The sequence below is a fragment of the Nycticebus coucang genome, chromosome 2 (assembly GCF_027406575.1).
Source record: "Nycticebus coucang isolate mNycCou1 chromosome 2, mNycCou1.pri, whole genome shotgun sequence".
Lineage (NCBI taxonomy): Eukaryota > Metazoa > Chordata > Mammalia > Primates > Lorisidae > Nycticebus > Nycticebus coucang.
Window position 1 is genome coordinate 115,081,032 of NC_069781.1, and position 26,529 is coordinate 115,107,560.

The window sequence follows — 26,529 nt, forward strand, 5'->3', positions numbered from 1 at the left end:
GGCGTTCAAAAGGTATTTCATTGACTTATTGCCCTTTTTCATTTACGTAACATTTACTTAAAATATCACACTTTGTTTCTGATTCCATCAATGAGCAATTCTTGAAAGCCTAAAAGAAAAACATTAGACTCTCAGTGTATTCCAACCCTGTTGCTAATCCTTAACCTGCCTGATCCCATTTAATACAATTAGGAGGTAGATACTTTTTTTTTTTTTTTTTTGAGACAGATCCTCAAGCTGTCGCCCTGGGTAGAATGCTGTAGCATCACAGCTCACAGCAACCTCCAACTCCTGGGCTCAAGCGATTCTCTTGCCAACGCCTCCCAAGTAGCTGGGACTACAGGCGCCCGTCACAACGCCCGGCTATTTTATTTTTTGGTTGTAGTTGTCATTGCTGTTTGGCAGGCCCAGGCTGGATTCGAACCTGCCAGCTCTGGAGGATGTGGCTGGAGCCTTAGCTGCTTAAGGTACAGGCTCCGAGCCAGGAGGTAGCTACTACTTTATCGCCAGTTAATAAGTGAGGTAACTGAGGCTCAGGGAGGTAAAGATTCTAGGCAAATCCCAAATCCTATGGGGAGCGCCATTGTCTCCCTACGGTGAGCCAAACAGGAAATCCGTCTTCAACAGGGTTTCCATGCTGCTTCCGGTGCCCCAAAGTCTCACAGAAACTATTTCTCTTTTAAGATTTCCAGCTCCACTTCTTCCCATCTGCCATCCCTTAGAATAATGATCACAACCTTAGGAGGCAAGCAGTGATTGTTAACCCTATTTCCCAGTAGAGAAAACAGGTTAAGGGGCTAGCCCGAGCTCACACTGCGTGCAGCTAGGACCAGAATACTAACTTCGGGTCTATTACACCGCGTAGTGGGGCTGCCTAGATTACCTGACTACATTTCAGATACTGACTACATTTCCCAGCAGGCCTCGCGAGGCCGCGCATGCCCGATGAGCCAGGCGCTGCGCGGATAGATGAGACGGCGCCCTGGCAGAGAATCCGCGAGCTGCGGCTGCTAGGATCGCTGCCGGAATATGCCGGGGCTGTTTTGGGGGCTGCGCGGGACTGAGATAGCCTCGGTGTAGGAAGTGAGTGTCCCAGCAGAGCAAGGCGGGGGCTGGGGTTGGCGCTTGAGGTCTAGAGTCCGACTGCGGGCTGGGGTCGGGTCTTTAGGTTAGGTTCTGAAGTCGGGGTCTGAGTTTGCGGTCGGTCTTATGATATTGAAGGTTTGGAGACTGGAGTTTGCTTCGTGGCGTCTTGGACCTTTAGTTTTAAATATGGGGTCCTTGGTCTAAACTTTAGACTCTAAAGTCTTGGATTGGGGTCTTGAGTTACTAGGTGTGGAGGTCACAGGACCTGCCTCTGATCAGTCTGTAGCATCAGGATGTGAGCAGGTCTGTTTCCAGACTAGGTTTCAAGTCTCAGGGTAGGAGGACTTGGAATACCAAGGCTAGAGTGAACAGAGTCCACGAGTTGGGCTAGGAGAGGTCTGGGTGACTCCTGATCACAGGAGTCTAGGAAGCCCCTACCCCATTCTCTGCCTCAGTTTCCTTATCTGCAAAGTGGGGATTCTAACTTCCTTGTAGGGTGCAGTGAAAGTCAAATCATGTGTTCTCTATCAACAGTGCCGAGGTAGGAAGCCTTAACTTTGGATCTCTCTCAGCCATATGAAGATGCCAGCGTGAGTCTGGAGTCCGGGCATGGAATTCCTCACAATGCCTCGATCACCATCAGGGTCTCCAGCCATGGACTTGGAAGAGCCCAGGGACAGTCTTGTGCCCCCTGAGGACCTCACCTCTGACAGCCCATGGGATCCAGTGCCTGGAGGCCCCAGCAGCCTGAGTCAAATGGAACTAGATGGATCAAGCGTACAGGACCTGGTGCAACAATTTGAAGCTCTGCCAGGTGATCTGGTGAGCCTGTCCCCAGATGGAACCCCCTGCCCTCTACACATTGCCACTGGCCATGGCTTGGCCTCCCAGGACATCACTGATGCCCATGGGCTCTTGTCTGCCGAGGTTGACCGGGATGACTTGCTGAGTCTTTTGCACTCTGAGGAATGCTCGCCTTCTCATCCTGGTCCCCAAGAGCCTCCGGAGCCTGCCCCTCGCCTGTTGCAGCCCCCTGAGGACCCAGATGAGGATCCTGGCTCCCTGGAATGGGCAGAGAGAGCCTCTGCTGAGCGGGGGGGCAGTGATAGCTCAGGCAGCTCCCCAGAACCCTGGCTGGAGACAGCACCTCTGGTTACACCTGAAGAGCCTGCTGCCCCCACCAGTGCCCAGGTAGTGCCTGTCCCATCCTCCAGGTGTTCTCAACTGCCTGGAACCAAGCAGGGCGACTCAGTCCTGCCCCTCTGTCTTCTTCCAGAGCCCCACGACCTTGGCTTCATACCCTGCCCTCCAGGAGGGTGAGTGTTCCTACCACTCTGGCCCCAGGGACTTACGGGTTGCAAAACAAGCAGAATTGGTTTCCCCAAATCTGGGGACAGTTTGCCAGTAAGGACAAGTTTGCTACGGAGCTCTGAGGATGGTTTTGAGCAGATTCCAGGTGGCCAGGGAGAGGAAAAACAGTTTTGAGAATGTCGTAGCGTGAGGAGGGGGTGCTAGAATGGCCTTGGCCATTTGTGGTGCTCAGGTCTAGAACAAGGATTGCAAATCACCCTCTGCCAGCCAGATCTAGCCTGCTGCCTGTTCTCATAGGGCTCCTAAGTTAAGGATGGCTTTTGCTTTTTTAATGATTGAAAAACATACTGAAAGAGGAATTATATATCGTGACACAATATCCAATTCAAATCTCAATGTCTGTAAGTAAAGGGAGTTTATTGCTGGTTTGGGGTTTTTTTGTTGTTGTTTTTTGAGACAGAGTCTTGCTCAGTTGCTTGGGTAGAGTGCAGCAGTGTCATCAAAGCTAACAACAACCTCAAACTCCTGGACTCAGGAGATCCTCCTGCTTCAGCCTCCTCAGTAACTAGGCTTACAGAGGAGTACCACTGCAACCAGCTAATTTTTCTATTTTTGATAGAGAAGGGTCTTGCTCTTGCTCTTGCTCAGGCTGTTCTCAAACTCTTGAGCTCAAGAGATAAGATTCTCTTATATCAGCCTCCCAGAATGTTAGGATTGCAGACCATGCTAAATAAAGTTTATTTATTTATTATTATTATTTTTTGTAGAGACAGAGTCTCACTTTATTGCCCTCAGTAGAGTGCCATGGCATCACACAGCTCACAGCAACCTCCAACTCCTGGGCTGAAGCGATTCTCTTGCCTCAGCCTCCCGAGTAGCTGGGACTACAGGCGCCCGCCACAACGCCCAGCTATTTTTTGGTTTGCAGTTCAGCCGGGGGCCGGGTTTGAACCCACCACCCTCGGTATATGGGGCCGGCGCCTTACAGACTGAGCCATAGGCGCTGCCCGCTAAATAAAGTTTTACTGGAACACATTCACACCTGTTCTTTTCTATATTTCTGCTTTCCTGTTATAACAGTAGAGTTGAGTAGTTACAGCAGAAACCGTATGTCCCACAAAGCTGAAAACATGTATCGTTTGGCCCTTTACAGAAAAAGTTTACCAAACCCTGCCCAAAAAGCATGGGAAAAGCCAATTTTGGCCTTCTGGAATATTCTACAATTTCCTCCAAAACTACTATAGGTCAAAGAGCAAGTTGTGTGGTTCCAGGTAGAAAAGCTGGTTTGGACCTATAGCTCCAGGAAGGTTCTAGAATCACAGATAGATCTATGACTCATGTGGGATGTTCCAGTGCTTGGCATTTTGCCTGTGGTTCTAGATTAGAGGAGCCTGAGCTGATGGGTGTATTCTGAATCCATGAACAGAGCCTCTGGGTTCTAGTCAGATTGGAGAATTCTAGAACCAAGGAGCAAATAGAATTTATCTACTGTTCTAGACCTTGTGTATTCTAGAACCGGAATTTCTATAAACAGAAAATTCTAGTGTCATCAGAAAGTTCTAGATAGAACTGCAATGGAAATATAATGTGAGCCATGTGATTTAACTTTTTCTATCTGCCAGGCACAGTGGCTCACGCCTGTAATCCCAGCACTCTCCGAGGCTAAAGTGGGTGGATCGCCCGAGATTGAGACCAGCCTGACCTAGAGTGAGACCCTGTCTCTAAAAGTAGCTGGGCGCTGTGTTGGGCACCTGTAGTCCCAGTTACTCTGGAGACTGAAGCAAGAGGATCACTTGAGCCCAAGAGTTTGAGGTTGCTATGAAGTATGATGCCACAGGCACTCTACTGGGAGAGACAAAGTGAAACTGTCTCCAAAAAAAAAAACAAAAAAACAAATAACTTTTTCTGTCTAATTCTAGTGTCATCAGAAAGTTCTAGATAGAACCACAATGAAATATGATGTGAGCCATATATGATTTAACTTTTTCTGGTTATCTACATTTTTTTTTTTTTGTAGAGACAGAGTCTCACTTTATGGCCCTTGGTAGAGTGCCGTGGCCTCACACAGCTCACAGCAACCTCCAACTCCTGGGCTTAAGCAATTCTCTTGCCTCAGCCTCCCGAGTAGCTGGGATTACAGGCACCCGCCACAACGCCTGGCTATTTTTTGGTTGCAGTTTGTCCGGGGCCGGGTTTGAACCCGCCACCCTTGGTATATGGGGCTGGCGCCTCACCGACTGAGCCATAGGCACCGCCCTGGTTATCTACATTTTTAAAAAACCCTAAAAACAGGCTTGGCGCTTATAGCTCAACAGCTAGGGCACTGGCCAGATATACTAGGGCTGACAAGTTTGAACCCAGCCTGGGCCTGCCAGACAACAATGACAACTACAGCAAAAAAATAGCTGGGTGTTGTGATGGGTGCCTGTAGTCCCAGCTACTTGGGAGGCTGAGGCAAGAGAATCGCTTAAGCCCAAGAGTTTGAGGTTGCTGTGAGCTGTGATGCCACGGCACTCTGTGAGGGCGACATAGTGAAAATCTGTCTCAAAAAAAAGAAACACACCTGTAGTCGCAGCTACTCGGAAGGCTGAGCCAAGACTTCACCTAAGCCCAGGAGTTGGAGGTTGCTGTGAGCTGTGATGCCACAGCACTCTACTGAGGGCCATTAAGTGAGACTCTGTCACTAAAAATAATGAAAGAAACAAAAAAAAAAACCCCTAAAAACAGGGGCGGAATTAACTTCAATAATATATTTTAATTAATCTAGTACAATTAAAATGTTATCTTTTTGACATATAATCACTATTTTTAAATTAGGTTACTTTTTTCCTATTAAATTTTCAAAATCCTATGTGTATTTTATACTTATCGCATATCTCAATCTGGACTAGCCATATTTTGTGTGCACAATAGTCTCATGTGCCTGGTGGCTGCCCTAGGGGATGGCACAATTCTAGAACCCCAGAATGGGTCTGTTCCTGGATTCTTAGATCACAAGGATGATAGGCAGAGCTGGCTGTAGATTAAATTCACTTAAGGATGTCCAGAACTGGGGCCTGTACCTGTGCTTCTAAACCAAAGTAATAGTTACTGTTTAGAACATTCTAAAACTGGCAAAGCTCTCTGGTTTTAGGTGCCTCGGGGAACTCTAGAGCCAAGGTTGAGGTTGTTTTAGAAACATTCTAGATTTCTCCTAGAGCGCATATATATATATATATATTTTTTTTTTTTGTAGAGACATAGTTTCACTTTATTGCCCTCAGTAGACTGCCGTGGTGTCACAGAGCTCACAGCAACCTCCAACTCCTGGGCTTAGGCGATTCTCCTGCCTCAGCCTCCCTAGTAGCTGGGACTACAGGCGCCCGCTACAACGCCCGGCTATTTTTTTGTTGCAGTTTGGCCGGGGCTGGGTTTGAACCCGCCACCCTCGGTATATGGGGCTGGCGCCCTGCTCACTGAGCCACAGGCGCCGCCCCTTTTTTTTTTTTTTCTTTTTGATACTTACTTTGTTGCCCTTGGTAGAGTGCTGTGGCATCACAGCTCACAGCAATGTCAAACTCTTGGGCTTAAGAGATTCTCTTGCCTCAGTCTGTCCAGTAGCTAGGACGACAGGCGCCTGTCACAACATCTGGCTATTCTTTTGTTGTTGTCATTGCTGTTTAGCGTGCCCAGGCTTCCCACCAGCTTTGGTATATGTGGCTGGCGCCCTAGCCACTAAGCTACAGGTGCCGAGCCTAGCCATAGCACTTTTCAGATAATTCTCAGAATCAGTGTCAGGGCTGAGTTTGTGAACTACTTGAGATTCTAGAATCATAGGAAGAGCTACCTGGTGCTATCAGAAACTAAGAAGTTCTAGAATCAAGGAGTAAAGCAGTCTGATTCTGGAATGAGAGGTTTCTAGAACCCCTGACAGGATCGTTATTTGAGATTTATCAGGGAGTTTTAGAATTAAGGATCCAAGCCTTCTGGGGTTCTGGACACCTTTAGACAGGTAGATAGTTGTTTCTTTCTGCTCTGATCGGGCAGTTCTACAACCAAGGAATAGAGCTGTCTATTGTCTTGGGCTGACTGGATTGAATTCTAGAACAGTAGGCAGAGTTGGCTGATTAGATTGATTGCAAAATTCCAGAACCCATCCACAGGGTTGACTATAGTTATAAAGTGTTGTAGACTTTAGAAATTGGAATGGGGATGGCATCTGTGGCCCAGTTGGTAAGCCACCGGCCTCATATACCAAGGGTGGCAGGTTCAAACCCGGCAACAAAAACTGCAACAAAAAAATAGCCGGGTGTTGTGGCAGGCGCCTGTAGTCCCAGCTACTCGGGAGGCTGAGGCAAGAATTGCCTAAGCCCAGGAGTTGGAGGTTGCTGTGAGCAGTATGACGTCACGGCACTCTACTTAGGGTCATAAAGTGAGACTCTGTCTTTACAAAAAAAAAAAAAATTGGAATGGGACTGTGTAGTCCTACTCAGATCATAGAATTCTAGAAACATGGGATGAAGGTTTATCTGTTGAGTGCTAGATCTGGTTTGGCTTTGGTTCTGAACTCAGCTCCAAGTACTGACTACACGGCCTGCATGTCCTTGAGGGATGGACAGAAGACTCTAGACCAGTGGTTCTCAACCTTTCTAATGCCGTGACCCTTTAATACAGTTCCTGTGGGTTGCAACCCACAGGTTGAGAACCGCTGCTCTAGACCTAGGAGGGCTGAGACTCTTGGATGGTTCTGGAAAGTGGGCTGAGTGTCGTGGTTCTTGAGTGTGTTGAGCCACAAGGTGGAATTAGTGCTTCCAGGCCATTTCAGGGAGCGCAGAGCCCATGGGGGTGGATTTCTAAGGGATGGGCTTCTCCCTGCTGTTGTCCACAGTACCTGGTCCCTGTGACCATGAAGACCTCCTAGATGGTGTCATATTTGGGGCCAAATACTTGGGCTCCACCCAGCTGGTGTCTGAACGAAACCCACCCCCCAGTGTGCGCATGGCCCAGGCCAGAGAGGCAATGGACCGTGTCAAGGTGAGCCTGGGGCTGGGAGCAGGCAGATGGGCTGCAGAGAGAGGCCAGATCTTTGGGGGCCTCCACCTCCCATGCCACCCTCCACAGGCCCCTGATGGTGAGACCCAGCCCATGACAGACGTGGACCTCTTTGTCTCCACCAAGAGGATCAAGGTGCTGACCATTGACTCACAGGTACAGAGCAGGGACCTGGCCAGGAGTGTGGGAGACTCAGAGACAGGCAGTCCCAATACCTGTGCCACATCTCCCCACTTGCAGGAGGCTATGATGGACCATGCTCTACAGACTATCTCCTATATTGCTGACATCGGCTGTGTGCTGGTACTCATGGCGCGGCGGCGGGCCCAGAGGCGGATACACCAGGACAGTGGCCGCCGCCTCTACAGGATGATCTGCCATGTATTCCACTCAGAGGATGTGAGCAGCCAGGGCCTTGGTATTCTGGGGGACAGGGGACATAGCCCTGAACCCGAGATGGGGCTTATTAGTCTTTGAGGCTGGCAACTGTCTCCCATAAACCTTCCCTACTTCTGGGCTGTCCCTGCTGCCCTTCCAGCCCCAGGGCCAGGAGTTGGGTCTCCCAAAGAACTTTTCCCACAGTTTTTGCTGCAGTTAGCTATCTCGCCTCCACTCCCCTCTTCCAGTGGCTTTTCTAAGGTCTTAGCCTTGTCCCCACCTTCCTGAAAGCCCTGGGAGTCTCATCACAGGTGGGCACAGGAGGGCTTGGCTCCAAGGCTATCAAGGAACTTGGAGGAAGCAGGGAGATAAACCCCCAGGGACACTACCACCCCACCCCCACAGGCCCAGCTCATTGCGCAGGCCATCGGCCAGGCCTTCACTGTCGCCTACAGCCAGTTTTTGCGAGAAAGCGGCATCGATCCCACCCAGGTGGGTACCTACCCTAGCTCAAGAACTGCAGGCCCTGGCCACCTCCACAACGGGGACCTCGACCACTTCTGCAACAGTGACAACTGCCGGGAGGTAAGTGTGGAGGGTTGGCTGCCCCCACCTGGCCCCTGCCCACTGCCCACCTGCACTGAACAGCCTCTGAGCCCCCTTGTGTCCTTCCCAGGTGTGCATTGAGAAGCAACGTGGGGAGGGCCTGGGTGTGGCCCTGGTAGAGTCAGGCTGGGGCTCCCTGCTGCCCACAGCTGTCATTGCCAACCTACTGCATGGGGGCCCTGCCGAGCGCTCAGGAGCCCTCAGCATCGGGGACCGCCTCACTGCCATCAATGGGACTAGCCTGGTAGGGCTGCCCCTGGCAACCTGCCAGGCTGCTGTGCGTGTGAGTTCTTCCGGGTTGGCCAAGGCCCCCTTCTGTGTACCTGGGAAGGCCAAGAGAGGAGAGGTCTCTTCCTGGCTAGGTCTCTCTGGCCCAGTCCAAAAGGGACAGAGTAGAACTTTAAATTCTGCCTGCCAGTGTGCCCATGGGGAAACTGAGGCCTGGAGAGGGGAAGTCACTTATCGAGGGCACTATCTAGTGCCAGAGCCAGGACTGAAATGCCAGTGGCCTGGCTCCAGAGTTGGGGCCCTTTTCTCTCTGCCAAAGAACAGCTGACATGTTTTTGAGTCTTAACCCATGTTTTTAAGTCTTGCCCAGGTGGGGAAACAGGCCTAGAGATGGGGAGGAACCTGCCCAGGTCAGTGGGGTGGAGCTGACACAGTCCACATAGCCTTTTGCCCTGCTTCGTGGGCCCTGCTATCACTTGGCTTTTGACCCTGAGGACAGGCCCAGCAGGGTTAGAGGTTACATGGCTCTAACCCTGAGCCTGCGTGGCCCAGGTATATTGCTAACCATATCTCCAGGTATCTTCCATAATTAAGAACCTTGAATCCCAAACTCCAGTTTATGGGTGGGTAAGATGGGGCACAGAGAAGGGCTGAGGCTTGCCAGGTGGTCCCAGTCTCCTAGCACCTAAGCTAGGCCAATAGCTCCTGTTCCTCAGGAGGTGAAGTCGCAGACATCAGTGACACTCAGCATCGTCCACTGCCCACCTGTTACCACCGCCATCATCCGCCGACCCCACGCCCACGAGCAGCTAGGCTTCTGCGTGGAAGATGGCATTGTGAGGCCCTGGGCCTGGGTGTGGGGGTGTGGGGGGCATTGCTGAGTGCAGCCCCCTTAGCACTCCCCTCCTACCCGTCCCTTCCCTCCAGATCTGCAGCCTCCTCCGTGGGGGCATTGCCGAGCGTGGAGGTATCCGCGTGGGACACCGCATCATTGAGATCAATGGGCAGAGTGTAGTGGCCACATCACATGCCCGGATCATTGAGCTGCTCACTGAGGCCCATGGCGAGGTACATAGGCTGTGGGTGGCATGGGGTGCCCACCTTTGAACCCAAGCCAGCCCTGAGCCCTCGTATCCCTTTCCTCTCTGGCCACCAGGTACACATCAAGATGATGCCAGCTGCCACCTACCGCCTCCTCACAGGCCAGGAGCAGCCCATCTACCTGTGACTACCTTGCCCCACACCTACCACTGTGCCTTAGCCTGGAAATTTATCCTCAGCCCCTTGGCTATCTGTGCCCCAAGGGATTCTTGGCCCTATGGTATTTCCTATATAAAAATTAAAAGTATATTGAATGGGCAAAACCTTGGACCAGGGTCTGTGAAGCTAAGAAGAAAGTCAGGGGCTCAACCCTCTGGCGACTTCCTGGAAGCCATTAGAAGCCAGTGCTTCAAAATATATTAAAGACCAGGTAGAGGGAGACACAGTTGAGGGTTCTGTATGGGTAACCAGGTCCCAGCTCCAGGAAGAGGGAAGATGGTCCATCTGGCAGCTTGGAAGGGGTCACAGATCAGTGGCTGGGCCCCAGTCATATCCATCATCATCGGAAGACTCCACATCTCGGGCTCGTGTAAACTTTTTCTTCAGAGCTTCTTGTTCGTATATCCTGGGGGTTAAGGAAGTAGAGCAGATGCTGTGGTAGGGAGGCTATGAATTTGCTTACCATTAACTAAGGCACAGTAAGTGTGGGCAGAGAGTGAGCAAATCTGGGCATTTATGGGTAGGGCCTTGTTAACAAACTCCTATGTACCCTTTAAAGACCCATCTACAATGTCCCATCCTTCAAGAAGCCTTTTCAGTCCTCCCAGAAAAATGGTTCCTGCTCCCTTGACTATACAATGTAAAGTGGTTCTATCATGCCCAGTAGGCTAGGAGCACCTTGAAGGCATAGCTTGGTTCTAGATCTTCTGAACCCCAACGTTTGAGCCCAAGGGTTAAGGGCCCCCAATCTGGAGTAAGGGGTTCTTACCGTATGCTGTCTTGTCGCCACTGACCCTGGGGGTGGTAACTGCCCACCTTGGAAGAGTGAGAGAGGTGGTTCACAATTCCCCCCAAAGTATAAGTAGAAATCCAGTAATCACTTCTGTCCCACCTCCCCGCATTTGCTCAGGCAGTGCTGTCCACAGACGTTCTGACTTCCTGACATGTCTGCAGGTCATCCCAATTTTAAGAAAACTGCGGCTGATACAGGAGTAGCTTTAGCTGAGATCTCACAGCCTATTGGCAAAGGGGGAGTTAGATGCCTCATCTGTGCACTTCCTCAGAGGGCTGTTGTCTTAAGTTCATGTATGTAAAGTGCTTTGAATGATGGCAGCCCCATAAGCAGGCTGCTATGGTCCGTTGAGCAAGCTGGGCACTGCACAACCCCAGGGAAATCATTAGCGGCGGTCTGGAGGGAGGGGTATGCTGCCTTTGAATTTGCAGAAAGGTACTTGAGACAGCCCCATGAAGACTTAACTTCAATAAACATTGATACTGTTGAAACGGGTGGTGCCTGTGGCTCAGTGGGTAGGGTGCTGGCAGAGTGGTGGGTTCGAACCCAGCCCTGGCCAAACTGCAACAAAAAAATTGCCAGGCATGGGGGCGGCGCCTGTGGCTCAGTCGGTAAGGTGCCGGCCCCATATACCGAGGGTGGCGGGTTCAAACCCAGCCCCGGCCAAACTGCAACCAAAAAATAGCCGGGCGTTGTGGCGGGCGCCTGTAGTCCCAGCTACTCGGGAGGCTGAGGCAAGAGAATCGCTTAAGCCCAGGAGTTGGAGGTTGCTGTGAGCTGTGTGAGGCCACGGCACTCTACCGAGGGCCATAAAGTGAAACTCTGTCTCTACAAAAAAAAAAAAATTGCCAGTCATGGCAGGTGCCTGTAGTTCCAGCTACTCAAGAGGCGGAGGCAAGAGAATCAGCTAAGCCCATGAGTTGGAGGTTGCTGTGAGCCATGTTACCATGGCACTCTACCAAGAGCGATAAAGTGAGACTGTCTCTAAAAAAAAAAAAAAAATGATACTGTTAAAACATCCAACTATGTGGCAAGATGTGCACTAAGCACCTTGAGTTTTCACAACTACACTGTGGTGTCAACTCTGGTATATCCCTGTATCCTAGATAAGGACACTGATACTCTGAGGTTGAAATGCTTCAAGTTGCCCAGTGGCTTAGCTGGGTCTGATCAGAGACGTTTGTTGACAAGTCTGCCAGTTCGAGACTCGCTGGGACCTCCCCCTGCATACCTGGGTCCCCTGGTGAGTTGATATTCTCCCATGATCCCTCAGGCTCTGGGGCTCATCCACTTGCACAGGTTCTGAGGACCGAGCCAGGGCTGCCACCAAGGGCCTGTCGTCCATATCCATGTGGGGCCCATCCTCACCATCTGTGTAGCCCTCTCCATCTGTGTAGATGCCACCTTCACCGTCGGTCTCCTCGTACTCGCTGTTGGCCCGACTGTCGCAGCTGAGGTCGGCGGCGCTGTTGGCCAGGCCGCGGTGCGGGAGGTCCAAGTTTTCCTCTGAGGAGCTATCCAACTGCGGGGGGGGTGGGGAGGGTGGGGGATGTGGATACTACAGCTAGCCCTGGCTGAACCAAGATACACCCCTGCCCTAGCCAGGACCCCAGCAGCAGCCCCACCCCTTGGCCCGCAACCTCAAATAGACTTCACATTCAAGCCTCAGTGGAAGCTTCACCTTTCAATCCAGCATGAGTTCTAGCCATGGACCTTGATTTAAAGCTGGGCCTCCAAATCTGAGCTGAACCCTTGACTCCAGCCACAAGAGGAGACTCCATTCCAAAATTGAATTCTCCTTGTCTCAGCCACCCCTAAGTACTAAGCCAAGACCCTAATCTCAGATCAAATCTTGGTCCTGGCTACAGCACGATGCTTGGTCAAGCCCCAACTCAGAGGCTCTAAAACCGTCTGGTCCTGGGCAGTATCTGCAAGGCCTCCACATTCCCACCAGTCCTTGCATCACAGCACCTGGTCCTCAGCCATCCATATGGGCCGGGTCTGTTGCTCTCGGATGATGTCCTTGAGCTCCTGGTACCAGGTGTCATTTGTGCCATGCAGGGGGATAGTGGCTGTGGGTAAAGAGCAGCAGAGAGGTCTGGAGGCTCAGCCCAGGACGACCACCATCCACCCTGGGACATCTGGCTCCCCACTCTACCTGTGAAGAGGTGGCCACTGTGCTTCTGCAGCTTCTGGGCTTGTGCATGGAGGCGGCGGGTACTGCGGCGGGAGGCAGGTGCTAACCACTGGCGCAGTGCCTTGAGTGCCGCCCGGCTCTCAGGAGCAAAGAAGACCACAATGGGGTAGTACTGCACATAGTTGAGGCGCTCAATTGCCGATGGGGTCACATCCAGGAGCGCATGCTTGTCCTGGACCAAGTCCCCAGGTGCAGGGGGCGGGGAATTGAAGGGAGAAACAGAGAGAGTGGAGAGAGAAACTGAACCACATGCAGGAGAATCAGAAAGACAAATTAGACAAAGATTCTGAGGTCAGAGTGGACCTCAGGCTTGCGCATCCACAGATCAGCACATTGGAGGCAGGGGTTGGTAATAGCTCAAGCTATGGCATCTTAGGCACCAAAGCCCTAATTTGAGTCTCTCTGCCTCTGCACAAGGCTTGCTGTTGTGTGACTCGGGCAGTCTTTGTCACCCTCAGGCCTCCCATTGCATAGGGCCTCCAAGAAGGGCCCCGTGGGAGACCACACTTGTGGGGCATGGAGTGAGAACAGGTCAGAACGTGGTTGCAAACCCAGGCCTCAGTTTCCCCATCCATGAAATGGGACCCATCGGGCGGTGCCTGTGGCTCAAGGAGGAGGGCGCCGGTCCCATATGCCGGAGGTGGTGGGTTCAAACCCAGCCCCGGCCAAAAAAAAAAAAAAGAAATGGGACCCATCACAGGGCAGGGCCTACTTACTTTCTCTGCAATCACACGTACAGTGTCCAGTTTGATGATCTTTGAGGGGCTGCCAGTCCTCGACATGCTCTCTGTGGAGGGGAGAAGGCAGCCCTAGCTCTCAAATTCATGTCAACCTTCCCTTCGCTTGCTTGAGTACCTACCATGGCTCCCTCCCCCACTGACCCTTGAGAAAAACCCTAACAGCTGACCAGGTGTGAATACTAGACTCAGCATCCCCTCTGGCTTCAGCCCATTACCTCCTTCTAGGAACAAGTAGCTGGCACCAGCTATATGGGAGATGGAGAAACTGAATTTCAGGGACAAGAAGGTCGGGGCTCTGGACACTGGCTCTCCCAGCTTCAGTCCTAATGCCAGCTCAGGATGTGACCTCACAGGAAGCTCTTCTCCTGTTCCTGATCTGTCTTCTAGGACCTGAGAGGAGCACTGCTTCCTCCAGGAAGCCCTCTTGGATAGTTTGGAGGAGGAGACACAGCCTGCCCTGAGGGAACCCAAGGTGGGGGATATAACCTTGCCCACTCCCTTTTTGTTTTCTTGTGATAAAATACATAAAATTTATCATCTTGACCATTTTTAAGTGAAGAGTTCGGCAGCATTAAATACACGCATGTGGTTGTGTGACCATCACCATCCCCAGGACTTTCTCATCTTCCCAAACTGAAACTCTGTCCCCATGAAGTGCTAAATCCTCACTCCCTCTCCAGCACCTGGCATCCACCATTCTACTTTCTGTCTCTGTGACTCTATGGACCTAGGGACCTCCTGTGAGTGGGATCACACAAGATTTGTCCTTCTTTATCTGGCTTCTCTCACTGAGCATTGTGTCAAGGTTCATCCATCCATGTTGGGAATACTGACGCAAGCTCACACTGTAGCTTGTGTCAGTGTTCCCTTTCTTTTTTCAGGCTGCATCGTGTGTAGATGGACCCCACTGTGTTTATCCATCCATCTATCCATGGACACTTGGGTTGCTTCCACCTTTTGGCTGTTGTGAATCTCACTGCATGTGAATGTGGATATGCAGCTATCCGTTTGAGTCCTTGCCTTCGATTCTTTTGCACAGATGCCGAGAAGCGGCATTGCTGAATCACATGATAATTCTATCTTTAATTTTTCAAGACACTACCAGGCTGTTTCCCACAGTGACTTCACAGTGTTACATTCCCACCAGTCATGCACGAGGATTCTGATGTCTTTCCATCATCACCAGCTTCTGTTATCTTCCATTTTTGGTTGTGTGTGTGTGTGTGTTTTTTTTTTTTTTTTGAGACAGAGTCTCACTTTGTCGCCCTCAGTAGAGTACCATGGCATCATAGCTCACAGCAACCTCAAACTCTTGGGCTCAAGGGATTCTCTTGACTCAGCTTCCCAAGTACCTGTGACTATAGGCACTCGCCACATCGCCCGACTATTGTTAGAGACAGGGTCTCGCGCTTGCTCAGGCTGGTCTCGAACCCGTGAGCTCAGGCAATGCGCCTGTGTCTCCCAGAGTGCTAGGATTACAGGCGTGAGCCACCGCACCCAGCCTGTTTTGTTTTTTTGCTGTAGTGAGCCTCGTGGATGTGAGGTGGTATCTGTCATTTATGTGTCACTAATAACTAATGATGTTGAACACGACCTTTCCCTCTGAATCATACCCAGCCTCCTCCCAGGGGCTGATGTCTACGCTTGGTTTCCTTCCCCTAAAACTGTCTGTCCCATCTTGCCTTCCCGAACACTCCTGAGCTGCAAGGGACACCAAGAAAATAAAACAGAAAAGGGTCCTGCTCCCCAGAAATGCTGAGCCTTCACTCACCAAGAAAGAGTCAAGACCCTATTTAGGAACTCTGGCCACCAGCACTGTGCCAGGTATAGCCCTGTGTCTCCTCTCTTATCCCTCCCACCAAGAATGATGGACTCTATTTGACAGATGAGGAAATGAGGCTTGGAGAGGGCAAGGTACTAGCTCCAGGGCCACCCAGCCAGTGAGGGGCATTTGTCAGCCAATCCACTTGGCTCACTGGTACAGCCTTAAGCTGACAAATGCCCATCTCACTCAAAAGCAATTAAAATAATTTTTTTAAATAAAAATTAAAAAAAAAAATAAAACTCTCTCCCTAGTCCACAACCTTCTAGGGCTCCCTACTGCCCTCAGAATCAAATTCAAACATCTCACGGAGCTCCCAAGGCCCTGCAAGACCTACCCCTGTTATTTTCCCCCACCTTTTAGCCCCTGGGATATAGGAGCTTATTCTACCCTCAGAGTTTTTGAATCTGCAGTTCCCTTTCCCTAGAACCCGTCTTAGTCCTTTTCTCACATTAAATGTTGCCTTCTCTGAGGGGCCTTTTCTGACCACCTCAGCTAAATGCTTCTCATCTTATTTTCCTTTTCAGTGTTTTTCCAGAGCATTCCCATTTTGCTTGAGCTCAGAGCTTTGAACGTTTGTTGATAACAGGCCATACATTAAACGTTTTTGAATTTGTGGGTTTTTCTGAGATGACTCAACTGCTGCTATGGGCAGAAAGCAGCCATGAACAATATGTCAACCAATAGGCCTGGAAGTGTGTCAATGAAACTTTATTTATTAGATGTCATAATTGGAATTTCACAACTTGTCCATGTCCATGTGTCATAATTTTTTTTTTTTTTTACTTCTTTTCAATCATTTAAAATATTTCAGTACTGGCCAGGTGCAGTGGGTCATACCTGTAACTCTAAAACTCCAGGAGGCAAAAGTGGGTGGATCCCTTGAGCTCAGGAGTCCAAGACCAGCCTAAGCAAAAGTCAGACCCTGTTATCTACTAAAAATAGAAAAAATAACCAGGAGTTGTGCTGGGCACCTGTAGTCCCAGCTACTCATGAGGTTGAGGCAAGAGGTTCACTTGAGCCCAAGAGTTTAAGGTTGCTTGCTATGAGCTATGATGCCTTGGTACTTTATCATGAGTGAGACTCTGTCTCAAAAAAAAAATAAAAAAACTGGGAGGTTGGGCGGCGCCTGTGGCTCAGTGAGTAGGGTGCCGGCCCCATATACCGAGGGTGGCGGGTTCAAACCCAGCCCCGGCCAAACTGCAACCAAAAAATAGCCGGGCGTTGTGGCGGGCGCCTGTAGTCCCAGCTGCTCGGGAGGCTGAGGCAAGAGAATCGCGTAAGCCCAAGAGTTAGAGGTTGCTGTGAGCCGTGTGACGCCACGGCACTCTACCCGAGGGCGGTACAGTGAGACTCTGTCTCTACAAAAAAAAAAAAAAAAAAAAATAGAAAAACTGAGGCAAGGAGATCACTTGAGCCCAAGAGTTAGAGGTTGCTATGAGCTATGACACCACAGCACTCTACCCAGGGAGACAGCTTGAGACTCTGTCTCAAAAAAAAGAAGGAAAGAAAAATAAATAAATAAACAAAATATTTCAGTACCATTGTTAGGTCCTGGGCCCCCAAAATAGAAGGTAGGTCAGATTTGGCCTGAGAGCTGTAGTTTTTTTTTTTAGAGACAGAGTCTCACTTTGTTGCCCTTCAGTAGAGTGCTGTGATATCACAGCTCACAGCAACCTCCAGCTCTTGGGCTTAGAAGATTCTCTTGCCTCAGCCTCCCAAGTAGCTGGGACTACAGGCACCTGCCACAACACCTGGCTATTTTTTTGTTGTTGTTGCAGTTTGGCCGGGGCCAGGTTCAAACCTGCCACCCTACTCACTGAACCACAGGTGCCACCCAGAGCTGTAGTTTTTTGACCTTTATTCCATTATTTTTTTATTTTTTTTTATTTTAACTTTCTTTTGACCTTTATTCCATTTTAATTGTTTCCATAGGTGTTCTTGTCTTTTTTTTTTTTTTTTGTAGCGGCAGAGTTTCACTTTATCGCCCTCGGTAGAGTGCCGTGGCCTCACACAGCTCACAGCAACCTCCAACTCCTGGGCTTAGGCGATTCTCTTGCCACAGCCTCCCAAGTAGCTGGGACAACAGGCACCCACCACAACGCCCGGCTATTTTTTTGTTGCAGTTTGGCCAGGGCTGGGTTTGAACCCGCCACCCTCGGTATATGGGCCAGCGCTCTACCCATTGAGCCACAGGCGCCGCCCGTTCTTGTTTTTTTTTTTGAGATGGGGGTTTTGGCATGTTGCCTAAGATGGTCTCAAGTAATCCTCTCACCTCAGCCTCTCAATTCATTGGGATTATAGGTGTGAGCCTGCACCTAGCTCTAGTTGTTCATTTTGGTCCCCTCAGGGGACCCTGCCTTTTCTGTTAGTTGCTGTACTTCAATAACCATCTCTTTAACAAACAATCTTTTTTTTGAGACAGTCTCACTATGTCGCCCTTGGTAGAGTGCTGTGGTGTCACAGCTCACAGCAACCTCAAACCCTTGGTCTCAAGTGATTCTCTTGCCTCAGCCTCCCAAGTAGCTGGGACTACAGGCACCTGCCACACCTCTCAGCTATTTTTTTGTTGCAGTTGTCATTGTTATTTAATTGGCCTGGGCCAGGTTTGAACCCACCAGCCTGGGTATATGTGCCTGGCGCCTTAACCACTGTGCTATGGGCACTGAGCCTAACAAATGAATCTTGTCTCAATTGACAATGGCTATCTGGTGAATTGTGTTAAGGATTCTGACATTCTATCCAAACAGTGTGAAGACTGATTGAGGATGTCTGTCCTGGGCATTGAAGAGGGTATCTATGGCCCATCTGCCTCATATTTGCTATCATTGTTCTAACTCCCTGCCCCTAAAAAAGCATGGGTGAAATGATTCACTAACAAGGTTGCCAGAAGACCTATTTTTCTCACCTGCAATTTCAAACTGGTCAGGCATCTCAGCAGTCAACTTCTGCATAGCAATGTCTGCCACAGGTCCCAGGATAACCACGGGGCGCTTGAAGCTGGCTGTGGGGCAGAGAAATAATGACAAGAATCAGAATCCCATGTGTGACAGACTGCGGCATCTTGCACGACTACTTCTCTATTTCCTTTATAGTAAGTCTATTTAGCCAGGTGATGCCTGCCTAGCCAAAGACTACATCTCCCAGCCTCCCTTGCAGCTCCCTTGCAGCTAGGGGTGGCCATATGACTAAGTTCTGGCCAATGAGATATAAGAAGTGATGTGTGGCCCTGGGGGCACCATCTTGGACCCTACAGGAAGGTAGGGAAACAAGATGGAAGGAGCAAAGGTCCTTGAGAACAAGAAGCCCCCAGAACAGCCCTCAGTTACTTACACTGGAACTGTTACTTGAAAAAGAAACTTCTCTTGTTACTGCTGCTGTTCTTGGAGTTCTGTTATAACAGTTGAACCTTCCTAACTCAGTGGTCAGCAAACTACAACCCAGGAGCCACATCGAGCCTGCTGCTTGTTTTTATTTATTTATTTATTTTTATTTTTACTTTTTGAAAGAGTCTCACTATGTCGCCCTCAGTAGAGTGCTGTGCTGTCACAGCTCACAGCAACCTCAAACTCTTGGGCTTAAGTGATTCTCTTGCCTCAGCCTCCCAAGTAGCTGGGACTACAGGTGCCCACCACAATACCCAGCTATGTTTTGGTGCAGTTGTCCTTGTTTCGCTGGCCCGGGCTGGGTTCAGACCTGCCACCCTCGTAGTAATGTGGCCTACTCCATAACCACTGTGCTAGAGACACTGAGCTTGCCTGTTTTTGAAAATAAAATTTTATGTGAACACAATGATGGCCATTTGTTTGTGTCCTGTTTATGTCTACCCTTTGAGCAGAGCCAAGTATTTTTTTTTCATTACTTCCTGTGGTCTATATAATTGCAGGTAAAGGTGAGTGGTTTTTCTTTCTTTTTTTTTTTTTTTTTGTAGAGACAGAGTAGAGTGCCATGGCATCACACAGCCCACAGCAACCTCCAACTCCTGGGCTTAAGCGATTCTCTTGCCTCAGCCTCCTGAGCAGCTGGGACTATAGGCGCCCGCCACAACGCCCAGATATTTTTTGGTTGCAGTTCAGCGGGGTTTGAACCCGCCACCCTCGGTATATGGGGCCGGCGCCTTATCGACTGAGCCACAGGTGCCGCCCAGCTGAGTGGTTTTTCAATAGAGACCATCTGGCCCACAAAACCCAAAATAGTTACCACCCAGCCTGGGTGACAGAGAAAGACCCTGTCTCTAAACATTTTTTTAAAAGCTCCACACTATGGCTCACGCCTATAATCCCAGCACTCTGGGAGGCTGAGGTGGGTGGATTGCCTGAGCTCACAGGTTCAAGACCAGCCTGAGCAAGAGTCAGACCCTGTCTCTAAAAATAGCCAGGTATGGCCAGGTACAGTGGTTCACGCCTGTAATCCTTGGCACTCTGGGAGGCTGAGGCGGGTGGATTGCTTGAGCTCATGAGTTCAAGACCAGCCTGAGCAAAAATGAGACCCTGTCTCTACTAAAAATAGAAAAACTGAGGCAAAAGGAGTGCTTAAGCCTGAGTTGAAGTTTGCTGGGAGCTTTGATGCCATGGACTCTACCCACGGCGACAACTTGAGACTCAGTCTCAAAAATAAATACATATAAAATAAAAACAGCAGGGTGTTGTGGTGGGCTCCTGTAGTCCCAGCTACTTGGGAGGCTGAGGCAAGAGAATCGCTTAAGCCCAAGAGTTTGAAGTTGCTGTAAGCTGTGACACTACAGCACTCTACCAAGGGCAACAAAGTGAGACTCTGTTTAAATAAATAAATAAATAAAGCGCCACACTATTCAATTTGTTTCTTTTCTTTCTTCTTTTTTTTTTGATACAGAGTCTTACTATGTAGACCTGAGTAGAGTGCTATGGTGTCACAGCTCACAGCAACCTCAAACTCTTGGGCTTAAGCAATTCTCTTGCCTCTTTCTCCCAAGTAGCTGGGACTACAGGCACCTGCCACAATGCCTGGCTGTTTTTTTTGTTGTTGCAGATGTTTAGCTGGCCCGGGCTGGGTTCAAACCCACCACCCTTGGTATTATGTGGCTGGTGTAGTAACCACTGTGCTACGGGTGCCGAGCCCACACTATTCAATTTCTATACTTTCTTGTCCTGAGCAACTTGCTATTTCTACCCGTTCTGTGGTTTTATTTTAAAGAGCTCTGCACCTGTTTTTTTTTTTTTTTTTTGTAGAGACAGAGTTTCACTTTATTGCCCTCGGTAGAGTGCTGTGGCATCACACAGCTCACAGCAACCTCCAACTCCTGGGCTTAGGCGATTCTCCTGCCTCAGCCTCTTGAGTAGCTGGGACTACAGGCGCCCGCCACAACGCCCGGCTATTTTTTTGTTGCAGTTTGGCAGGGGCTGGGTTTGAACCCACCACCCTCGGCATATGGGTCCGGCGCCCTACTCACTGAGCCACAGGCACCGCCCTCTGCACCTGTTTTTTTTTTTTTTTTTTTTTTTTTTGTAGAGACAGAGTCTCACTGTACCGCCCTCAGTAGAGTGCCGTGTCGTCACACGGCTCACAGCAACCTCTATTCTTGGGCTTACGCGATTCTCTTGCCTCAGCCTCCCGAGCAGCTGGGACTACAGGCGCCCGCCACAATGCCCGGCTATTTTTTTATTGCAGTTTGGCCGGGGCTGGGTTTGAACCCACCACCCTTGGCATATGGGGCCGGCGCCCTACTCACTGAGCCACAGGCACCGCCCTCTGCACCTGGTTTTTAATCCCCTCTCCCTGGGGCTCTGATAAGAGTTTAATCTCCTTCTCTCCCAAAATCAGGTTGAGGTGACTTTTTGCCCCCAGGTTCATAGGTAGGGAAAGAATCATTGTGTTGGTTTTGGGGTGCCTGCATGTTTTAATTGTCATAAAATATAAATAACATAAAATTTACCATTTTGACCTGTATATTTGAAAGTACACAATTCAGTAGCATTGAATGCATTCACAATGTTACACAACCACCACACTGTTTAGTTCCAAAACCTTCAATCGCTCCAAATGGAAGGCCCATCCCCATCAGCAGACACTCCCCCTGTCCCTCTTCAGTCCCTGGTAACCACAAATCCACTTCCCATCTCTTATGGATCTGTTTGTTCTTGAGATTTCATTTAAATGTGTCTGGCTTCTCTCACTAAGCACAAAGTCCTCAAGGTCCATCCACATTGTAGCCTGTATAAAAACCTCCTCCTGGCTCAAAGCCCATAGTTCAGTGGTTAGGACATCAGCCACATACACCAGGGCTGATAGGTTCGAATCTGGCCCAGGCCCACTACACAACAACAACTACAAAAAAAAATTGCTGGGTGTTGTGGCGGGCACCTGTACTCCCAGCTACTTGGGAGGCTGAGGCAAGAGAATTGCTTAAGCCCAAGAGTTTGAGGTTGCTGTGAGCTATGACACCACAACACTCTACTGAGGATAACAAAATCAAACTCTGTCTCAAAAACAATAAATTAAATAAATAAATAAATAAAAGATGATACACATGGCTTTGCATTATATTTCTATTGGAAAGAGGAACTAAATTGTAAGGTAAGAACCCTCTTCCTGGGTGGCCCCTGTGGCTCAATGGGTAGGGCGCTAGCCCCATATACCGAGGGTGGTGGGTTTGAACCTGGCCCTGGCCAAACTGCAACGACAAATAGCTGGGCATTGTGGCAGGTGCCTGTAGACCCGGTTACTCAGGAGGCTGAGGCAAGAGAATCGCCTAAGCCCAGGAGTTGGAGGGTGCCATGAACAATTGACGCCATGGCACTCTACCATGCGATAAAGGAAGACTCTGTCTCAAAAAAATAAAAAAAGAACCTCCTTCCTTCCACCTCTTAAAACGACCAAAAGTGTGTATTTTTGGTGGAAGGAGGGTGGTAAGGACTGTGGCTTTTGGAGGCTGAATGCCTGGACCTCCTGGCCTCAGCCCTGCCTCAGCCTCCCATGACACTCACCTTCTCGAAGCACCACTCGTTCGTATGGTGGGTAGTGACCCTGTTTGGTCAGAGCTGACAGATCCTCACGGCTCCTCTGGGTGGTCTTCTTGGCTCCTCGACGAAGACCTCGAAGCCTCCAGAACTCGGCCCGAGCACTGGAGCTTGCTGAGGAGGCTGGCACAACCCCTACAGCCCGCTGCGCAGCCTCCAGACTGGCTAGCTGCTCTGCCCTGGGGAGACAGGGATAGTGGAGCACTGCAGTTGGCAGAGTGACAGCCCCAGAGACAGCCTTGTCCTATTCCTTAGAGCTTATGCACAGGTTGGCCTGCAGGTGAACTGCAGGTGGGATTAAGTAAAGGACCCTAAGACGGGAGGTCATCCTGGATTAATGTGTGGCTTAGTGTCCCCACAGGGGTCCTCACACAAGGAGGCAGGAGGATCAGAGGCAAAGAGAGACTGGGGAAGATGCTGCTCTGCTAGCTCTGAAGGGGGAGGAAGGAGCCCTGAGCCAAGAGAAGTGGTGGCCTCTCATTGCTAGAAAAGGCACGAGATGGGTTCTCCCTGTGTACTAGCCTGTCACACCTTGATTCTAGGCCTACTCTCCAGAACTCCAGAAGATAAGTCTATATTGTTTAAAGACACTAAGTTTGTGGTCACCCATTACAGCAACAATATGAACTAATATAATTGCCAGCTGGGTCTCCCCCTCCCCTGAACCGTCTGTAGGCTTCCCTGAATGGGACCCAACAATGCTGCTAAGTCGTAACATCTATCTCCAATGTGGAAACTGAGGAGGAGGATGGAGAATGGTTCCTACCTGCTCTGGTTGGGAATGACACCCCGTTCTTGCTCTCGGAGGTCACGACCCATGCGCACTGCCAGCCAGAGGCCTCCTCGAGCATGGCTCTGCCCAGGCCCTGGGTACAGTGTATCTAGCACATGAAAGACGTCGCCACGGGTAAAGCCCAGGCCAGATGGCGGGCTGGGCTCCAGCTCAAAGTGTGTGCGGATATAGAAGGAGTCACCCACTCGAGATTGCACCATTTTCCGGAAGACTGGAGGACAGAGGAGGCCACATGAGCTGCCTGCATCCAAGCCACAGGGACCCCACTCTGGGGGAACTCCAGGTGCTCTCCATGCAGGGGCCAGGGAGGGGGTGGAGGGGGCACAGACATGCCCACTGCCCGCACTCACCACCAGGCAGCAGGGTAGGTGCTCCCAGACTCCAACGGACGCACATGCACACACGTGCACATGCTCATGCGTGAACACACACACACAAACACACACTCACTGTCCTGCTTCTGCTGTGTCAAGAGTTCTATTTCCTCTCCTGGTGGTAGCCCCAACAGAAACTGCACAGCCTCCTCCCGCGTCAGGCTCTGGAAGGGCATGCCGTTCGCCTGCCAGGAGGAAAGCGTGATGATGGAAGAGGCCCCAGACACCTCCTGGTGGTGCACAAGATCCCAGGCCTCCCTTGGGCAGAGCCAGCCCTAGCTGCTTGCAGAGTGGCCAGTGCAGCCTGGGCAAGTGGAAGAAGGCTTTCTGACTGGGACATCACCCTGTACCATGTGATGTTGTGACACAGACAGCTGACAGCATTACAGAGATTTGAGGTTCTTCACACAGAAACAAGGCACAGCACAGTGCAAGCGGCATGCATGCCCAAGTCATGGTGGGTGTCAACATCATGACCCAGGAATGGGGCTCACTGTACTGAGTTTAAGGGAATCTTGCAATGTGCTCAAAAGAGTTGGCACATAAAAAAAAAAAAAAGAGTTGGCACATAGTCTCAAGGTCCCAACAGAGACAATATATGGGTAATAATTGTGGGGCACAAACAGTGGGTCAGTGGTCACAGGCATCACTTTCAGGGTTGTAACAGGGATGACAAGGTTGGAACCTCATAAGTAAACTCAAGTGGAAATAATATTTAAAAAAAAGAAAATCACAACCTTTGGGCAACTTGGCAACAAGTTTTCACCCAGCTACTGAGATTATGACATGGAAAGTGGGGGGGAGGTGATTCCATCACAAATTCAGGACTCAGACTGCAAAGCAGATACACAAATGAGGTCAGGACAGTGACAGTGGGGACAAGACCTGGTGATTGAGCTTATGGAAGGAATGGAGAAGACAGGCTGGGGATGAAACAGGGCAGGGACAGAAATGGGGAGATGACAGTGGCCATGGGTCCTTGAAGTGGTTATAACACAGCCAGGAACGCAAGACCCAGGAAAGGTCCCAACACAGACACAAAAACAACTGTAAACAGATGTGGGGATTATGGGCCAGGAAGTGATGTGACCAAGAGGATTGTGACACTGATAAGGCATGACCCAGAAAGGATGTGATAGAGATAGTGAGATTATCACCCAGATAAGGTCATGACCCCCCAAATGCATGTGTGATCAGGATATAAGGTCCTGATCTGGACAAGTAGGTCATGACCTGGGCAAGGCCTTGATATGAATGTGGGGATTATGGGCCAGGAAGTGATGTGACCAAGAGGATTGTGACACTGATAAGGCATGACCCAGAAAGGATGTGATAGAGATAGTGAGATTATCACCCAGATAAGGTCATGACCCCCCAAATGCATGTGTGATCAGGATATAAGGTCCTGATCTGGACAAGTAGGTCATGACCTGGGCAAGGCCTTGATATGAATAATATTATAATCTAGACAGTAACACAGACAAGGTGGTGACCTAGACGATAAGGTCCTAACCTCACTGAAGAGATAGTGACACAGGCAAGGAAACAGGTGAGTGTCAAAATGCCCACCTGGGGCTTTAACCTCCCAGGATGGACCCAAGGGGAGGATACACAGACTGTAACACATACAGGTACGACCTGGCCCACTATGTGCAGCGAGCTGCCCCCCAGGTCACCTGCAAGATCTGATCTCCCTCCTGGATGCCCTGTCCATCAGCCGGGCTGCCCGCTTGCACCCCCGACACGAAGATGCCCACATCATTGCCCCCGGCCAGACGCAGCCCAATGCTCGTGCCCTTGGGGAATCGGACCACCCTTGTGTCAGGGCTGTACCTGCAAGGGGAGGCAGATGTGGTGTCAGGCCAGAGTGGGTGGGACAGGGAGCATGCTGAGAATCTCTGGGAAAGGCCCTGCCTTCTGCAGCCTTAGTTCTCCCATGTGGAGGTCCCATATAACACACTGAACAAGAAGGCAGGATTATGCTGACTGGGGGCACAGCCCTGGGATGTGAGAGTGTTGAGCTGGTGGGCTTTGTTCTAGGTACATACCCACGATCCTCCATGCTCTCACCACTGGGCACCCTGGAGATGTCATAGCTGCTTCCCCTGGGTGAATCTGAAAGGGAAAACCCATCTTTTTCCCAAGCATGTTAACTAGGTCCAGCCTCCAAACCTTCATTTTAGGATTTCCTGCCTCTCAGACTATCATCACCTCTGTTCATTCTCGGGAAAGCATGGCTGACTTGTTAGGCTCACTCCAACCTCCCCCCACTCTGCCTGGTACAACCTTGCTGGCAGGGATTATAAAAATCAGGGAGAGGTGCTCAGAGTCACCCTGCACCTGCCCTTTGCTCACCTGGTTCCGACACAGTTCTAGAATCCAGTGACCTTCCCCATCGAGGCTGAGGGCTCTCTCTGGAGGAAACAGATTCAGAGTAAGGCAAGAGCAGATGATAAGGGGTGATTTAAAAACAATTTTTTTTTTTTTTGAGACAGAGTCTCGCTCCGTCGCCCAGGCTGTGCTGTGGCATCAACCTAGTTATAGTAACCTCAAACTCCTGGACTCAAGTGATCCAGTATTAGAGTTTACATGACTCAGTCTCTTAAGAAGCCAGGACTGGGGCAGCACCTGTGGCTCAGTGGGTGGAGCGCCAGCCCCATATACCAAGGGTGAAGGGTTCAGACCCAGCCCCAGCCAAAAACTGCAACAAAAATATAGCCGGGCATTGTGGTGGGCGCCTGTAGTCCCAGCTACTCGGGAGGCTGAGGCAAGAGAATCACCTAAGCCCAAGAGCTGGAGGTTGTTGTGAGCTGTGATGCCACAGCACTCTACCAAGGGCAAGGAAGTAAGACTCTGTCTCTTAAAAAAAAAAAAAAAAATGAAGAAGCCAGGACTGGGTGGCGTCTGTGGCTCAA

At 50.2% G+C, this 26,529-nt stretch overlaps 2 protein-coding genes across 7 annotated transcripts in view; one reads left to right on the forward strand and one right to left on the reverse strand.

The window, feature by feature from the left end:
• Window positions 1–940: 940 nt before the first annotated feature.
• APBA3 (amyloid beta precursor protein binding family A member 3) lies at window positions 941–10,009 on the forward strand. Its single transcript, XM_053580127.1, has 11 exons — window positions 941–1,083; window positions 1,659–2,277; window positions 2,363–2,402; window positions 7,265–7,410; window positions 7,498–7,584; window positions 7,669–7,827; window positions 8,212–8,391; window positions 8,483–8,695; window positions 9,357–9,476; window positions 9,568–9,708; window positions 9,797–10,009. The coding sequence occupies exons 2-11, from the start codon at window positions 1,696–1,698 to the stop codon at window positions 9,866–9,868; spliced, it is 1,740 nt and encodes a 579-aa protein (XP_053436102.1). The 5' UTR covers window positions 941–1,083; window positions 1,659–1,695; the 3' UTR covers window positions 9,869–10,009.
• Window positions 10,010–10,066: 57 nt separating this feature from the next.
• TJP3 (tight junction protein 3) overlaps window positions 10,067–26,529 on the reverse strand; it is a 42,698-nt gene continuing 26,235 nt past the window's right edge. For all 6 annotated transcript variants that reach the window (XM_053580102.1, XM_053580108.1, XM_053580080.1 and 3 more), the window contains 13 exons: window positions 25,970–26,028; window positions 25,663–25,729; window positions 25,291–25,447; window positions 23,691–23,799; window positions 23,214–23,451; window positions 22,415–22,626; window positions 18,361–18,456; window positions 13,607–13,677; window positions 12,852–13,062; window positions 12,665–12,765; window positions 11,925–12,215; window positions 10,670–10,716; window positions 10,067–10,306 (listed from right to left, as the gene is read on the reverse strand). In XM_053580102.1, coding sequence (XP_053436077.1) covers window positions 10,204–10,306; window positions 10,670–10,716; window positions 11,925–12,215; window positions 12,665–12,765; window positions 12,852–13,062; window positions 13,607–13,677; window positions 18,361–18,456; window positions 22,415–22,626; window positions 23,214–23,451; window positions 23,691–23,799; window positions 25,291–25,447; window positions 25,663–25,729; window positions 25,970–26,028 — 1,762 coding nt within the window. In that variant the 3' untranslated portion in view covers window positions 10,067–10,203. The remainder of the gene's footprint in view (window positions 10,307–10,669; window positions 10,717–11,924; window positions 12,216–12,664; window positions 12,766–12,851; window positions 13,063–13,606; window positions 13,678–18,360; window positions 18,457–22,414; window positions 22,627–23,213; window positions 23,452–23,690; window positions 23,800–25,290; window positions 25,448–25,662; window positions 25,730–25,969; window positions 26,029–26,529) is intronic.